General features: G+C 54.6%; 2 protein-coding genes across 4 annotated transcripts; one reads left to right on the plus strand and one right to left on the minus strand.

Moving 5' to 3' along the window:
• Positions 1-1,388: 1,388 nt before the first annotated feature.
• Positions 1,389-6,285, plus strand: VSIG2 (V-set and immunoglobulin domain containing 2; the record flags this gene model as incomplete). Of its 3 annotated transcripts, none has more annotated exons than XM_082844408.1 (7): positions 1,389-1,515; positions 1,892-2,055; positions 2,640-2,847; positions 3,629-3,787; positions 4,759-4,878; positions 4,990-5,134; positions 6,099-6,285. In XM_082844408.1, the coding sequence occupies 7 exons, from the start codon at positions 1,455-1,457 to the stop codon at positions 6,229-6,231; spliced, it is 990 nt and encodes a 329-aa protein (XP_082700534.1). In that variant the 3' UTR covers positions 6,232-6,285. The 3 variants fall into 3 exon arrangements, with proteins under 3 accessions (XP_082700534.1, XP_082700535.1, XP_082700533.1); XM_082844409.1 differs by having other exon boundaries at positions 1,455-1,512; XM_082844407.1 differs by lacking the exon at positions 1,389-1,515 and having other exon boundaries at positions 1,753-2,055.
• A 737-nt stretch (positions 6,286-7,022) lies between these two features.
• NRGN (neurogranin) lies at positions 7,023-8,352 on the minus strand (the record flags this gene model as incomplete). Its single annotated transcript, XM_082844084.1, has 3 exons — positions 7,023-7,344; positions 7,751-7,768; positions 7,997-8,352. A coding segment is annotated over one exon (351 nt), but the record flags the coding sequence as incomplete, so codon positions are not given.
• Positions 8,353-17,186: the final 8,834 nt, after the last annotated feature.

A 17,186-nucleotide genomic window follows, 5' to 3' on the forward strand; every position in this document is an offset into this window, starting at 1 on the left:
TGGACCTAGGATTAGGAAGGCCCCCGCCCTGGGCTCTCTGTAAGACTGCAGTGGGATGCTGCTGAGATTGCTACCTCTGCCTCTCACCCTCATCCCCCAGGGCCTGGTAGGGACCGCCAGTCAACCAGTCCTCCAGGCCCCCTTGGTCTGTACCCCGTGCCACCTAACCTCATCCTTCACTCCCCCTCCAGCTCCCAGCGTTAATATAACCTGTCCTGCTGGTTTGGTTGGGTTTTGTTGGGGCAGGGGATAAGGAAGATATTTTTTATACTAACTTGAAATGCATGGTTTTGTTTTGATTTTGCAAACTTCAATAAAGATACATTTTGTTTGTGTGGAAAGTGAGAGTCAAATCACCTTTTCAAGCTTGGAATTCCCAGGAGAAGCTGAGTCTCAGGATGATGCCAAAAGGACCCTGCCCAGGCGGTGGACCCAGAAGGGCTTCTCCGCACAGCCTCCAGCTTGGCTTGCTGGCTCGGGATAGCTCTTCTAGAGTCTTTAAAACGGTCGTTTGCTGTCAGGCAGTGGTGGAGAGGCACAAAGAGCTTGGGGCTGGGAGACCCTCACTCACTCTGAGCAGCAAGGGGATAAAATTGGTGACTCTCTGCGGGAGCTTCAGCGCTCACAGCTCAGGTGTGCGTGCGCTTATCTCCTGTTTCCTCCTCAAGAGCAGAGGAGAAGAACCTGGCTTCTGCTCCTCTCCCAGACCACTGAATCCTTACCTGTCTTTTTGCCCGTCCAGCAGTGACCCCCCTCATACTGGGGGGGAGCCAGGCACAGGATGTGGTGGCGGTGTGTCCACCCCAGTCCTGCCACACCTTTTCCTACCAAGGGTAGGGGCTCCTCCAGACCTCAGTTTCTCTGCCCGTGAAATGGGGCGGCTCTGGGAGGGGGGAGGGCTTGTAGTTTCCACGGAGACTCCTGCCTCAGCAAGTGGTGATAAAGGTGCCAAAGAAGGGATCTCAGAGGAGTAACTGGAAGAGGGGCTGAGGGGCTCAGAAGGAGCAAGACTCTGAAGAGGGTGGTAGGGCCCTGGCCGGGGGCTCGAGCTCACAGTGTGAGACCCCAAAGTGGTGACGTCATTTGCCAGCTCCCAGGTTATCAGAATGCCTCCCTCTTCCTCCTGCGTCACTCTTTCCCTGCAGAGCACCAGTTCTGATCTCTCTCCTGTCCTGAAGTGCCCACCCCAGGCCCAGCCCTTTCCCCAGAGCCCGACTGCTTCAGAAATTGGGGGGAGGGGGACAAAAGAAGGAAGTAGGGCTAGAATGATTCCTGTACTGGGGCCTGGAGGAGGGAGGAGCACCTCCTTACCTGAGGGCCAGGCCTCTCCCCTTGTTTGCTCTGAGATAGCCAGTCTCGCTGGGGCCCGGCACCAGGAGGCTGCCGTGCGGGCACTCGCTACCTTCTCCCAGAGCCAGACACCCAGACGGACCAAGAGCCGGCAGGACGCGGCCATGGCCTGGCTCCAGGGGCCCTTCCTCTGCGGAGCCCTGCTGGGCTGGGTCTGCTTGAGTGGTAAGGAGGGGGCCAGCGAACGGCGGTGGGAGGGGGCGGGGCCAGAGCCCGGGAGAAGACGTCGAAGGCCGCTGGGAGGGTGGAGGACAGAGGAGGCCGCTGGGCCAGCAGACAAGTTGGGCCTCTCGGGAGGGTGTAACCACCACCCGACTTTTGTTTTCCTTTCCCCGACAAGCACACCCTCAGACCGGGCCCAGTCTTGGCCCTTTCAGGTCCTTCCACCCGAAGAGCCGGTGGTGTGTGGGCTCCTCCCTCCTGGAAACCTCAGGCTTCAGGAAGGGAGGGATGGAGCGGAGGGAGTTGAGCCCCAGGGGAAGAAGGGCACCCCGGCCACGTCACCTGAGCGCTTCTCCCGCCGGCCTTTCGGCCACTGCAGCCCCCGGGCTGGCCGTGGAGGTGAAGGTGCCCACCGAGCCCCTGAGCGCGCCGGTGGGCAAGACCGCCGAGCTGACGTGCAGCTACAGCACGTCGGTGGGAGACAACTTCGCCCTGGAGTGGAGCTTCGTGCAGCCTGGGAGGCCCGTCTCCTCGTCCCAACCCGTGAGCTGAGGGCACCCGCGCGGAATGGGGGGGCCCTCCTGCCTTTGGCGGGCTTGGTCAAGAGAGGCAGGAACAGGGGACCCACCCAGCGATGAGGGCGAGGGCGTCGGAGAGGGCGCATTTGTGGATCAGTATGCTTGGATGAAAAAGATTTTTCTAGATCTTCTTAGGAACGCAGTCTCCGTGAGGCTATATCACACATACAGCCCTGTGTATCCAGCCGCCTCCCCGAGTTCCTCCATGCAACCCCTGTACGTTAGTGCCGCTCCAGTGTCAGTTCATAAACCCACCAAGGCTAAGCTGTTGTGATTAAAAGCAGGATAAAGATGCCGCCCCCTCCGGGAATATTTGCTTCCCCTCCCCCCAGATTGAGAGCATGCTTAGCGGAAAGCAATGACTCTAGTTCATTCAGCACCTGGGAAGGGATGGTAGTTGGCGACAGATAGACCTCCCTGGTTCTGGCTACAGAGTATCAGCTTCCCCGGCGGCCATAAGGGAGGGGCTTCTAATACCCGCGTTGAAGAAAGACTACAGAGTTGACGCCAGGTGGCAAAAAGCACATATGTGTCTTCTGCTTCTCCCAGATCCTGTACTTCACCAACGGCCAGCTGTATCCAACTGGTTCTAAGGCAGAGAGGGCCAGCCTGCTTCAGAACCCCCCCACAGGAGGAGTGGCCACCCTGAAACTGACTGACGTCCACCCCTCGGACACTGGAACCTACCTCTGTCACGTTAACAACCCTCCAGATTTCTACAGCAATGGGTTGGGGTTAATCAACCTCACTGTGCTGGGTGAGGCAGGCTGGGGACCCACCAGCCACCCACATAACCCGAAAGATTGCACTGGCCCTGCTAAATCCTCCCCATCCTGATTTCCAGCCCAAGGGCACAACTGCACTGGGGACCCCGAAGGAAAATGCCTCCTTCCCAAAGTCCTCCAATCCTACCCCTGCTCCACCCTCCACAAAGAACGCCTCCTCCCTCAGTCGCTCCCACAGATAGGGATCTGAGTCATGCCCCCAACAGCTCCATCTTTGGGGGAACCTCCCATTTGTAGCTAGGTTTCTGTCCCTCTCTAGGTCAGTAGCAGAGAGGGGGAGTGCCCATCAAAGGAAAAAGGGCCCCTGTCACTAAGCACTAACTTTGTGTTCAGAGCACCCATCTCACCCCAAACTAGAGCCTGCTTGGAGATGAGCAAACAGAAGAAACTATTAAAGGGGCTGGAGATGTTTAGATGGAAGAGAGAAGACTTAGGAGGTGGTGTATGACAGCAGCATTCAAATATCTGAAGGGCTGTCCTGGGGAGGAGAGTTTTTTTTATTTCTCTTTGTGGGCCCAGAGGGCAGGTATTGGGACCAACTGGGATATTATACTAACACAGATTTTGGTTCAACATGAAGAAGAATTTTCTTAACAATCAGAATTTCCAATAGTGGAAATCATTTCCCTGGGATGCAGTGGTACGTGAATAGAGGTGGACCGCTACGTGGTAGGAGGTATTGAAGCAGGAAACCTAGCACTTCATGGGGGTGGGCTTAGAAGATGGCTAAGGTACTTCCTGTGATTTTTGCAGTGCCTCCCAATAGCCCCTCGTGCAGTCAGAGTGGTCAAACCTCCGTGGGGGACTCTGCTGCATTGAGATGCAGCTCTTCCGAGGGAGCCCCCAGGCCAGTGTACAACTGGATCCACCTTGGATCTTCTCCTACACCACCTCCCGGCAGCATGGTACAAGGTAAGGGCCCACACCACCTTCTTCAAGGGAGAAGGGACTCAGAACCTGGGCAAATCTGACCTCTAAACTCCACACGCCCACAGTACGAGTTCCAAGCTTGCAGGTATGAGACACACTGCTATACCTTTCCCCTGCTTCTTCCCTGGCTTCTGTTATTGTTCCCTCCTGTCTTCCTGTACAGTCTGTGGCTGCGTGGTCCCCGGAGCATTACTCAAGCTAAATGTACTTCTGATATCCTGGAAGAGAGTGGAAGGCAGGGGCATTCTATGATTCCCACTTGCCTATTTTGGGGGTCGGGATTCCTTTTAGATTTCTTGAGGGTCATGAATCATTTCCAAACTTCCTAGAGAGGAAGCCGAGGAAGAGTAGCATGGACTAGCTTGAATCATTTAGCCAGTTTCTTCAAGGAACCATGTGACTGTCTAAGAGCCTTGGCTTCCCAGGCTCCTCATGCTGGCTCCAGTGCCCTGGTTCTCCTCCCAGCCCCAGCAAGTCCCTTTATCAATCCAGAGAGCCCCCCAGATCACCTCCCAATGTGTGCTCTTCCTTCTAAAGGGAACGTAAGAAGCAGCTTAGAAGAGCATTTGGGTCAGCTGAGAGCCACCCAGAGGGCACAGTTTCCAGCAATCAAGCCCTCTTCCCCCAACCAAGAACCTGACATCAGCCAGTAGACACCCCACCCTGATTCCACTGTGGTTTCTGAACCCTTCATGTGTGTGCTGTCTCCCCCTTCCCTGAAAAGGCAGCTGTGTAGTGTGGGAAGAGCGCAGAAGTTGCAGTGGTTTTGACACTTCCTCTCTGGGTCGCCTTGGACAATTACTTTCCTTCTCTGAGCCAGTTTCCCCACTAATAGAATGAGGTTAGTCCCTTCCTGACAGGATTATTGTAAGATGAAATGAAATATCCTTTTGTCATAGTATAGCTCACTGTGAGTTGAATGAATGATGGAACACTTCCTCTTTACCCTCTAGATGAGGTGTCCGGCCGGCTCATTCTCACCAATCTCTCCCTGGCTTCCTCGGGCACCTACCGCTGTGTGGCCACCAACCAGATGGGCAGCGCATCCTGTGAGCTGACCCTCTCTGTGACTGGTAGGGGATGCTGGGCAAAGGCTGGGCTGGCAGGCCTGGGTTGGGGGTCTGCATGAAGCTATCTGAGGCACCAAGGAAGGTCTGCAGCTCTGAGGATCCTGTGTCTCCTAGAGCCTTCCAAAGGCCGAGTGGCCGGGGCTGTGATCGGGGTGCTGCTGGGCGTGCTCTTCCTGTCAGTTGCTGTGTTCTGCCTGATACGGTTCCAGAAAGACAGGAGGAAGAAGCCCAAGGAGACATACGGGGGTAGTGACCTACGGTGAGCAGGAGGGCTGAGGGCCGGTGCCGAGTGGGAAGAAAGGGCTTGGGTTAAGAGTTGGTGACTTCAGGGCTTCCCTGGTGGCGCAGTGGTTGAGAGTCCGCCCGCCGATGCAGGGGACGCGGGTTCGTGCCCCAGTCCAGGAAGATCCCACATGTCGCGGAGCGGCTGGGCCCGTGAGCCATGGCCGCTGAGCCTGCGTGTCCGGAGCCTGTGCTCCGCAACGGGAGAGTCCACAACAGTGAGAGGCCCGCGTACCGCAAAAAAAAAAAAACAAACAAAAAAAGAGTTGGTGATTTCAGCCCTCAAACTCTGACACCTTTGTGGGGGGGGGGGCGGTCAGGGCACGGGGTGCTGCTGAGCCCTGGGCTTCTGTGGTAGGAGTGGCAGTACACCCCCGTGTAGTTGGGCGTGTGAGCGAAGTGCGCGGGGTGGAGGGCTTGGTTCATGAGCTGCCCTCACCTCCTCACACTTAGAAGAATTTTTACTTTTCACTATTTAAGGCCTTTTATACACATCGACAGGATGTGGAGGCCAGTTGTCTGTCCTGAGCACTCAGCTGAGTTTAGTCCTTGTGTGGGGGGCAGTAAGGAAAGGAGGGGCAAAAGCCGCCTGTCATCAACTTCAGCTGTCAGTCATGGGGTCCAGAATAGGGATCAGAGCAATATTTCTCCAAGTGTGGTCCTCAGATTACTCGAACAGAAGTCACCGGGAGCTTGTTAAACATGCAGATTCAAGCCACTTCCTATTCCTCCTGAAGCAGAATCTGTGTGTGTGTGTGTGTGTGTGTGTGTGTGTGTGTGTGTGTGTGTGTGTTGGGGTGATGGGGCCTGAAATCTTCATTTCAACCAAAGTTCCACCATGATTCCTATGCAGAGTGAAAATTAGAAGTCCCTGGGTTAGAGGATGATGGTGCTCTGAGGGATGCTTCCAGCCTTCACTAAGAATTGCCTATGTTTATCAGGGAGGATGCCACCGCACCTGGGATTTCTGAGCAAACTTCTGTGAGGGCCGATTCTAACAGTGGGCTCCTGGAGAGGCCCCCGTCTGCCAGCACTGTGACGACCACCAAGTCTAAGCTCCCTATGCTTGTCTGATTTCTCTCCCGATCCCTGAGGGGGAATATCAAGAAGTAAAGCCTTTGGGTACCATGTTGTCTCCTTTCTACCGGTATAGCAAATTCCTCTAGGCGGCCCAGAGGGTGTTACCGGTAAGGGAAGGAGCGGGCTTGAAGTCCCAGAGGGGATGCTGTAGGCGGGAAGTCTGGTTGGTTCCGAAGGTACGTTCTAACCTAGGTTCCTCTCCTCCCTTCCCCCTCTCCACCTCACTTTTTGGTTCGGTCAAAGGAGACTGTTCAAAATTTCGAACGGTGGCCTTGTGCACCCAAACTCCCTCCCCCCCCCCCCCAGCACCCTCTGAACACTTGGACATTCCTCTTTATTGTTCACATTCCAACCCAGCACGGTCACATGCACACACGGAGATAAAAACCCTCCCGGCCACAGCCCCAGGAGCCCGTGGGGGCGGGGCCAGCAGGAGCAGGGGCGGGGCCGCGGAAGACTCCTCCTACCGAGCCTCCCCCACACTCGGCCTTTGCAGAAACAAGCAGAGAGCTGGAGAGGCGGCTCTCGGGGTGCGCTGGGGAGAGGGGAGGGCAGATTACAGGCAGGTGTGGTGTTGGGGTGTGAAATGGGGACTTCCGATCACAGCAAGGGGTATCCGACACCATAAAAACCCTCCTCCCCTATCCAAAGTTCTGGGACTAAGCTGGGACGTGAACAGCGCAGAGAGGCACGGCGCCCCCTTTAGCTGCGCAGAGATCGAAAGGACTTTTTTTTGGAGTGTTTTTGGGCAACGCTTAGGGCGCCCTCCGCAGAGCGCGAAGGGAAGCGCACCGAGGCTGCGGAGGCAGAGCAGCATGCTGGGTGCGGGGAGAGGTGGGCGAGAAGCTAAAGAAGGAAGATTTGGGAGCGCGGAGATTGGGGTTAGGGTCGAAGGGAGGGCAAATGGGGACCATACTAGACTGGAGAACTAACTAAAAGGGCACGGCCTTGGTGAGTCCTCGACGGAGTCTGCCTCGGTGAGGGAGTCTCTGAGGACGCAGAGAGGGCTCCTGAAGCTGGCAGGTTGGTGGGAAGGAGAGGATCACAAACACGGCAGGGAAGTCTCGTCACTGCGAAGGGGACGTGGCATCCATCTCTCTTCGGGAACTGAGGAGAGAGAAGGTCTGAGCACCTGCCCTCTCCCAGTACTTCCTCTCCCCTCTCCTTCCTGAACCAGGAACCAGGGCGGGGAGCACCAGGGAGCCCCGGTCACCCGGAACTGCCCACCCGGAGTCACTGAGCTGAAATGAGCCCGCGGCCGGTACGAGTGAAACGCTGGGTGTTTATGGCCCCCGGCCGGGCTGGTCAAACGCGGGTGACTGGGTATCTGTGTCGGTCCAGGTGCGTCCCCGTCGCAGTCTCAGGCGTCTCCAAGTGTCAGAAAGCCTGTAGGCGCAGGTGCATTTTCCCTGGCTGGGAGGAGGTGAGGGCGGGCGGAGGGAAGGGCTGGGGATTTGGTCCTTTCCTCCCACTCAGGGGTCCCACCCCGCTGCTTCGGAGTCGTATTCATTACCTTCGAAAATGCTCAGTTCTTTGGTCCGGGGCGGGGCAGCAGGCCGGGTGGAGAGAGAGAAACAGGTGAGCGCTCCAACCCGCGGCGTCCTCAGCCTCCTCCCACCCCCCGCACGTCTCAGATTTCTAGGTCCCCATCCTTGACTCCTTCCACACCCCTCTCCACCCCCCAGCCGCCCTTAGTCTTCCTTGCTCCTTCGGAGGAGGGGGTCCGGGGTCGGGAAGGAGAGCCTGCGGCCCGCCTCACCTGGCCTAGTCTCCGCTGGGGCCGCCGCCCGCGCCTCCCCGGGCGCCCCCAGCTCCGCCAGGACCCCCGGGGCCCGGGCCCTTCCGGCCGCGCTCTCCGCTCTTTATCTTCTTCCGCGCCATGTGGCCCCGGAAACTCGCCTGGATTTTGGCAGCGGCCGCGTTGGCACCCGGATCGTCCAGCGGGATGTCTAGAATGTCGTCGTCCGGCTTGGAGCAGGCGCTCTCCTGGGGGGTGGGGGGGGGCGTCCTTGTGGGGTGACCGGGCCGAGGCCTCCCGAGGGTGGGGTAGGAGGAGAGTGTTGGGGGATTGAGACGAGGGCGACGCGGGAGTGGGAAGTGCAGAGAAGGGCTAAGGAAGGTTCAGGGTCAGGTGGACACAGTTGTGTTCCCAACTCAGGAAGAGAGAAGTGCACGGTAGATGGGATACAAGACAGCCGGGTAGCCCTGAGTGAGCGAAGGCCCCTTGCCAGCAGCCGAGTTAGGGGAGCTGCCCAGCTGACCGGAGGGTGGGTTTGGAGGAGCACAGTAAACCACAGCAGGGACTCCTGGATGTGGCTGCCTTTCCCCCGTCCTCACAGGGTGCCTCCAGCTCAGAAGGGTCCCTTCTGAGTCCAGGATTCCCTGGGAGAGGTTTCAGAAGAATCAGCAGGCCAGTCCCTTCCCTAAGTAGAATCACACCAGAACTCAAAGCTGGAGTTAGGGTGAGGATGGGGCTTACCCCTCAGCGACGCAGCCCCCCTCCACCCAGGGCCAGAGGCCAGAGACTGTTTTCCCATTGCCTCTCCATTTTGCACAGCTCCTCAGGATGTACTCAAACAGAAGAGAGGAGATGGTCTGGAAGAAGCTACAGAGAAAAGGCTTCACTCCAAAAAAGGACAAAAGGAAAAGAGCAGGAGCAAGAAGCCCTTTCCATGATGTGCTCAAGAGAAAGAAAAGAATTATGACAATAGCTACCATTTAAGCCCTGCCCTGGTTCCCGGCACGGCATCACGGAGTTTTACAGATGTTATTTTATTTAGTCTTGGCAACAACTCTATGACGTACCTTTTATTGTTATCCCAATTTACCCCTGATAAAACTGATTAGAGTGTGGAAACCATACCTGAGGTCATACAGGTATTTATCAGTGGACCAAAGAGTCAATCCTTTGTATGTCAGAGTCCAGAGTATATTTTTAACCCCTACGCTGCAGGTAAGCAAAGGCATTCAAGAAAAGGAACCAAGCTCCACCACTTGCTAACTGAGTGGTCTTGGGCAATTTTTCTAAGCTTTTCCTAACTCAGTTCCTTCATCTGCAATCAGATAATAATATCTACCTCTGGGTTGTGGGGAAGAATAAACAATGTGATATGCAGAAAGCTTCTGGCATGATCTAGTTGGTCGATTAATGGTAGCTATTATGATTCCTTTAAATGATAGTGAGCTGATGTGAAAGAGCTGTTTTTGTAGGCTAACGTGGTCATATAAAAACAATTTCATAGGGATCAACCTAAAAATAATGAGACCCACCCACAGGCTCCAGGTTTCTGTTTCCCCAGCAGCCTGCCCTAGCTGAGAATAGAAAGGGTTAGGGAATTGATGGGACTGATTTCAGAGTCGAGGCTCTGGAACGGAGAGGGCCTCAGCGCCCCCGCCCCCAGCCTGCCTCTCGCTTAGCGTTACTCACAGTGATGACGTGGGGTAGGAAGCAGAAGGGTACTGTGGAGTTAGAAGGGCATTTCTTCTTTGAACTGACCCTCTGGCTTCTAGGAATTTGCTTTTTTTTTTTTTTGCCTGAGGACTTCCACTGCTTTCCCTGTACTTTGCTTCTCCGCAGAGGTCTCACGCAGTAGTAGTAATTCAGTTCTATTCCTTTCCCCTCGCTCTATCGCCCATCCAGTTCACAGAATTGGGATGGGTGTGCATGGGGCCTCAGTGATCACTGCCCCAGCCTGGTCCTGTCCTAGGAGGCACAGATCTACATCCCAGATGCCCTAAGCCCAGGTTTACAAATGGCTTCCTCTCATATGGTTCCCAAGGCTGTCTTCATTTCCTGGGCTTCAGAGTTCCTCTGTTTGTGCTCAAGATGTCCACAATTGATTCAGCTTCGGTTAAAAGGAGTTATCAAGGGCTGGTGTGGTTGTGGAGGGGTCTGACACACTCTTTTTGTCTTTTCTGGGTCTAGTGCTCATCCCCCCGACATCTTATCCCCCACTTAGAAACAGAAACAACCCTTTTTGGATCCTTGATTCTCAGAGCTCAAGCCTTTCTTGGGATGTCTCAGGGAATAGAGATGCTTCTTCTCAAAAGAGGACGATGATCAAGAAAACATTCCTGAGCCCCTCTCCTGGGCCAGCAGCTGTAGAGGTTGAGCGGAGGAAGGGGTACCTTCCCCCAAACATGCTAAGGCCCACCTGCGGTCACCACCCACCCCAGCTGGATCCAGAGCAACAGACAGAGCCACCCTCAGCACGCTGCTCCTCCCCGGAATCAGCCCCCTCTCCCTCCAGCTGAATTCTCAGGGCAGAGCTGGAGGGACAGAAATAGAGGGACAGTAAAAGGAATCCGGGAAGGGTCATGGTGCCTGGGTTGGTGCCTTCCAAAGCCAAGATCTGATGGTGTATGCCTGAGAGCTCTGCATGAACTGGGGGGTTTGTAGGAGGGGGAGGGGGAGGGGGACAAAGGTGGGCAAAACACGAGCCATGGCTTCTGGTCCCAAATGGTCCCATCACTTCACCTCTGAGGGTCTCAATATCTTCAGCCACAACTAGAACCTGGCCTAGATGAATAGAGTCTCCTTCAGCTCCCAAATCCTAAAAGCTTTAAGAACGATCCCTGCCTACTGCTTGTTATATGCTGGGCCCTGTGTTAAGCGCTTTGCACACATTACCTCATTTAATTCCCATTTTACAGGTAAAGACACATCCTCAGAGACATTTTGTAACTTACCCAAGGTCACAGAGCTGACAAATAGTGATGGGATTCAGAAACCTGTGCTGTTAACCACTACCTCAGGGCAGGTAATTATTTCTATGAGTTCAGCTGGACCAAGTCAACTAGACCAAGCAAAAAATGGGTCCAAAAAAATGTTTCTTTGCCTTTTTATATTAAGTGAATTCAGGAAAGTCAGATATAAAGTCAGACTATGTAAATGGCAACTGATACATCTGAATCAACAGCTCTTGCTCTTATAAAAAAAAAGCGGACCTGTTTTCTTCTTCTCATTTCTGTTTGCGCCTCCTTACAAAGGAGAAAGAAGAAAATAAAGCAGGACACCAGGCTGGATGGTCAGCAAGGACGGCCCCAGAATGGAAGGTGAAGAGGGACCGGTCCCCACCCCGCAGATGTGCTCTGCTCTCTGTGCATGTCCCAGCTGCTTCCCAGCACTGAGCCCAGCCCTCCACAGAATGGGGTTGGGTAGGAAGATGCTCAGGGCCAGCCCTGCCCCTGTGCTCTGCCCGTCACCTCCTCTTGGCCACCACGCCACCCCTCCCCCCCACAGCCTGACAATGGTGTTGTCTCTTGCTCATTACTTTAGCCCTGCAGACCCAGGACAGGGCCTGAAAGGGGAAGGCTCCTGTGTAGAGAATGTGCTGGAGGAGGTGACCCAGGGTGCTGGGCCACTGGGATAATTGTGCATTTGCCTCTTCTGTGCTGTTTGGGTGGGCAGCTTCTCCTTTTTTTAGGGGACACTTATTCCAACCACGTCTACCAATCCCTCAGTATGGCCTTGTGGGCACCCAGGAGCATGGTCCAGGGCAGACCAGAGCCTACAGGCAGGGACACGACATCCTACTCTAATTAGTCCTGCAGGTACCAGGGGAGACAATTTACATTGCTTCCCTGGCTTCTTGGAGTCTTTGCTCTCTCACCTCCTTCCACTGACCATTCTTCCTACCTTCCCTTCCCCATCATTCTTACCATCTTGGCAGTATTTCCTCTCCCTTACATGTGTATCCAGATCCCACCATCCATTTATTTTCTCTGTTTTGTAAAATACTGCTGGGGGTGAGGAGCCCAGGAACCTCCATTAAGAGCCCATTCCTCCTTTCACAACCAAAAACTGCTTCCTGGGGAATAACAAACAGAGGAGAAAGCCTGGAAGAAAATATGTTATTAGAGCTTTCTCCAGGGGGTGGGATTGTAGATGATTGATATGTTTCTTTTTTATACTTTTCTTTAGTTTTTAAATTTTTTTGTTCTGACCATATTACCTTTATAATGAGGAAATATAGTAAATGTTTATAGGAGAGGTTAAATTACAGCTATTGGAATCAGACAAGGCTAGTGTCCCACCTCCACACTTAGAAGCAGTGCCTCCTTGGGCAAATCATTTAATCTTTCTAAACATCAGTTTGCACATCTGTAATATGGGGAAAATATCTACTTCACAGGGTTGTTGTGATGATTAAACATAAAATGTTAGGTACATGGTAAGCATTCACAAATTGACAACTATTATTTGTATTAATAAGAGTTAAACATCATAACAACAACCACAACCACTTGTCCCTAAGTTCTTTCTGCCTCTTGGTACCCAGACATAGGGAAGTCTCACCTCTTCTAAACTGGTCTATTCTTTCCTTCCAAACCTCACTTTTTTCCCTTTTCTAAGCAGGCAAAGTGATAACCTCTTGTATCATTAGCTGGGTTGACCAAACGGCTGAGAATACAAGACTTTGGAGTAGGACTTTCTCCGTATGTAGGGGCTAAAAAAAATAAATTAAAATATCAAATAGATGAACAAATAAATTGTATACATGCATGATCACTGCACTCCTCGACTGTGCCAGCAGCCTGGTCCTGTACCAGGCGCTTTCATACCAGAGTACTTTAACAGCAACCCGCTTTGGCATTAGGTCTCCGTGTGGGCGCTGACAAATTGCAGACACTTCCTTCCCTCGCCAGCAGGGCTCTCTCGCGGTCACTTCACCCAGCCCCCTCCAGGGCTAGAAGGCATTGGAGGTCTGGCCAGTCCCTCCCCAGAACCACACGGACTAGGCTCTTTGCAACCCATCATCGCTACTAAGCTAACCAATAATAATTGACTATCTCACCGGCGCTGTACAGGGCGCGAGGGTCACGAGAGTCAACCTGTCAGCCCACCGACGGCGGTGGCAGTGGGATGGGGAATGGGGTGGGGGACGAAAGCCAGGGGAAAGGAGTCGCGGTAGCTTCGCTAGGCGACGGTTTCCAGCGTCACTCTGGGGGAAGTTCCTCTTCTTGTCTAACCTGCAGCTTCCCTGTTGCAGAGCCTTGCCGAGCTCCCAGACCAACCTAGACTGCCTGGCGGATGCGCGCCCAGACGCCCCCACGAGTTGAGGGACATTCTTCCCAGGGCTTTCAAGTCAGGCGGGCGCCTTCCACCACCCACCACCCACGTCTCAGCAGGCACCCTTACTGCTGCTAGGTCTTCTGCACCCACTTCCATCCCTCACTCGCCCTCCAGGGGCTTCTCGGGTGCCCCTTCCCCCAGGCCAAGCTGAGTGCCCGTCCCCCAGACCCTCTAACTTACGGTGCAGCAGTCCATGCTGGTGTTGGGGGCCCTTGTCTGGGACGGAGGCTGGCGCAGGGTGTCGGTGCGGTGCCGGGTGGGGACTCGGGCAGTGGGGAGGCAGCCGACCGGGGCCAAACCAGCCGCTCAGCTCTCGGGTCCTCTCTCCCGCGCTCGGCCCTGCGGGAGAAAGTAACCTGAGCCCTGCGGTCGAGAAGCCAATCAGGAGAAGCCTTCGGCAGGGTGGGCGGGGAGATTGGAGGGGGACCACGCCCCCTCTCGGCTCCCTCCGGCTCGCTCCCCCTCCTGCCCCAACCCCTCTGCCTACACACTTCCATCCATTCCTCCTACACACCCCATCCTCCCAAACTCACCGCCCCTGCTGCCGAGGCGGCAGACTGCCAGGCAGATGTATGCTGGCGCAGGCAGAAGGAGGACCCCGACATCCCGGGCACGAATACGCTCGCATCTGTGCACAGCACCCCTCCCACCCACATAGAGAAAAGCATGCACCCCTCACCCACCTCCCCACACTTCCACAACCTAGCTAGAGTCCCAAATATGGCTCCCTCTACCTTCCCTCCCCCTCAGTCCTCAAAGAAATGCCCCCTAAGACGTGCGGTTTAAAGGTATCGTCATCACTCTGCTGTGGAATGGAGAAGGTGGGCACACATAAACACAAAAGCTCACGCCAGAGCCCCACATGCCCATATATGATACTCCCCAAGCTCACTAAAACGTGCATTTCTTCAACATGCAGACACTACAGACACAGCCTGCAAAAATAACTACACAGACCTGGTACACACACTGAGCAGATACATGCAGACTCCGTGTTACGTGCACACACACACACACACACACATATCCACAGGCAATCACACTACCTGAAGTGTCTGCATTACGTATCTATCCATCCATCCATCTAAATGCCCTGCACTAAACAGACAAAATCATACATGCACAACACCCCTTGTATGTATTTATATATGGATGTGGACACTCTTCCTTCCCACTCCCTGAACCACACTCTCCCTCACCTCTGAATCTACTGCTTCTGAATACGACAAAAACTGACCACTCTCACCCTTGCTCCTGGGAGGAAAAAAATCCTCTCAACCCAGTACAAGGAAATACCAGAAGTCATCAGTTCTTTAGGTCCACGATGGAGGAAGGATGTGGGCTTTGTCAGAGGCCTGGGAAGGGGAGATAGGGGAGGAGGCTCGTGGAGGAGCAGTCTGCCACTTTTATGGTCGCCAGCCTCCCCAGACCAGTCAGGGTACGAGAGCTGACAGTGTGGCATGTTAGTGAAGAGAGTGGGCCACCTCTGAGAAAACTAGAAAGTCTTTCTCAGCTGAGGTCCCAGAGGAGGGAAGGAAGAAAGGAAGGCTGCCCTTCGGGCCTGTTGACTGAAGCAGAGGGAGGAGGGGGAAAATGCCCTGTGGCTCTGGTCGGGACAGGGGATCCTGCAACAGCACTGCTGTGAACCAACAGCCCCTGGCCCGTCCTAGCATGGCTGTCACACGCTTCCTTCTTACCTGAATATTTTGGGCCACGGGCTTTGCTTGCCAAAGGGAAGATGAGCGGAAGGGAAATTCCAGTGGCCACTCTGGCTGGGGACAGGGTTAGCCAGCTTGGGGCCCCAAGCTGAGCTGGATGCTGGCTGGGATTCCAGAGCTTGGGGTGTAGGGGTGTCTCTCTCAGCATGTTTGGGACCCACCCACCCTTGTAACTGAAAATCTGTTCCCCAATCTGTCTCTGGCACATCCTCCATCCCCCCACCTCCACCAAATGACAGGATGTCCTGGGAACTCGAGCCCTTGCCTAAATGATGCGCACATCTAGGGCATTGGTTTGTGCCAGCTCCCGTTGGATTTCAATTCCAGATTCCAGAGGAGAGAGGGAAGGAGGACACTGGGGGCAGACTGGATATCAGGCTTGGACTCCGTGCTTCTCTCTTCCCAAATTAGAGCTGAGGAATTCAGGATTTAGTGAGTTTGCAGTAAAGTCTCCCAAGTTGCTAGGCAACATCCCTCTGCAGACTGCGCTGCCTCTAGGCCCTTCTTCCTGCTGGTCAGAGCTGAAGAGGGGCTATCTTTAAAATGTGCCCCCCCCACAACCCCCCTCACAGGCCGCACAGCCCTTTCGTCTTCCTAAAAGACACCTTTGTGTCGGGTGAGGGTGTCTCTGAACACCAGTGAGCCCAAGGGAGAACAGGTACACGCGCTTATCAGTTCCATGGGCAAAACAACCATCTCAGCGACAGCCCACTTGAGGCGCCTACGCAGAACTGGCCGCAGTGCTTGTCCTGGGGGATGGGTAGGCCCCGAGGTGAGGAAAAGGGAGACAGACAGGAAGGCAGAGACTGGGATAGGAAGACAGACACCCACAGACTCAAATCTCCAGAGGATGGCCCCATTTAATGACACCTACACGCAGACACACACAAGGTCCACACATCCACAGAGACACATACTGTGGGCACCTTGCCACACACTCACATCCAAGGACACGCACGGAAGTGGACCCCTTCACCAGCACACATCAAGGGCATGCACTTCCCCTGGTAAGGGGTTCCTCATCTGGACTAAGTGGCCAGAGTTTGTCAGCAAGTCCGGCTGGGTGGAACTCTGAGCCTCTGATTCTCGAACCAATGAGAAGGAAAGGGGACAGGAGCAGTGTGGAATGCCGGGTCTGGCTGGTTTAAGGAGCAGGCTGCCTCACCCTGCGTCTCGCCTGGGGCCAAGGTCAGCCTTTGGAGTGTTACCTAGTCATCTGCTGGGCTTGGGCCCTACAGTTATCCTCCTTGACTCTTGAAATCTCGAGATTTCAAAAACTCTCCTCTATCTTTGCCCCCCCTTCCCTGCCCACACCCCCCCCCCCCCCCCCGCCCCAGCTACTGAAGGAGAAGGACTGCAGGCCTGGACAGGAGAAGAACTCCAGAAGGGCCCGGTTAGAGAGGGAGCTGGGACGTGTGGGTGCAGGGTCTGGACCCAGCATGGAGCGTGGAGGAGGAGGGCACAGAATAGAAGGCAAGGCTGGCAGAGGAGGAGATGGTTCAAAAAAAGAGAGGATAAAAGATGGATTAGTGGGAAGCTTCTGGGGTCCGATACAGATCCTTCTTGGGACAGATGGAGGGGGATTTGGAGAGAGTTGGTCCTTGTGAGCAGAGAGAAAAGCCAGACCACATGGCAAGCTATTTGCCAATTCTTGCGGCTTCCCCTCCCGGGAGTGGGCACTTTCTGAACATAACATCCTGGCTCAAGCCCACAGAGGGACTCCATGATAAGACGAGGGTGGGAAGTAGGAGGCTGTGCCTTTGGTGGAGCTGATTTGGGGGCTTCTTAGGTCAGGATTTTACTCATTTGAGCGGAGGGGGTGAGGGTGGCAGGAAATTCAGTCTTCTCGGCAAATATTCCAGCTTTTGCTGTAGTAGTATTTTTAGCAACTTGGCTGGCAGAGGGGGAGCCCGGGTACAGCTTTAAAGGGGCCTCTGCTTGACGGGAGGCCTCCTCCCACCCTCACCCCACAGGTCATAAAGGAGGCGGGGAGAAAGCACGCGGCTCTAGGGGTGCGTTCCAATTTAAAAGTCAGGCTTGCTGGGCGCTGGACGACCCTTAAGTCATCCTCACCGATAGTCGATAGTCGTTATCTGTTATCATCGACATCGCTCTCACTAGCAGCTTTATCGAGAAGAGTAAATATTCCTCGGACT

The sequence above is a fragment of the Leucopleurus acutus genome (assembly GCF_964270905.1).
Source record: "Leucopleurus acutus genome assembly, chromosome: 8".
NCBI classification, from domain to species: domain Eukaryota; kingdom Metazoa; phylum Chordata; class Mammalia; order Artiodactyla; family Delphinidae; genus Leucopleurus; species Leucopleurus acutus.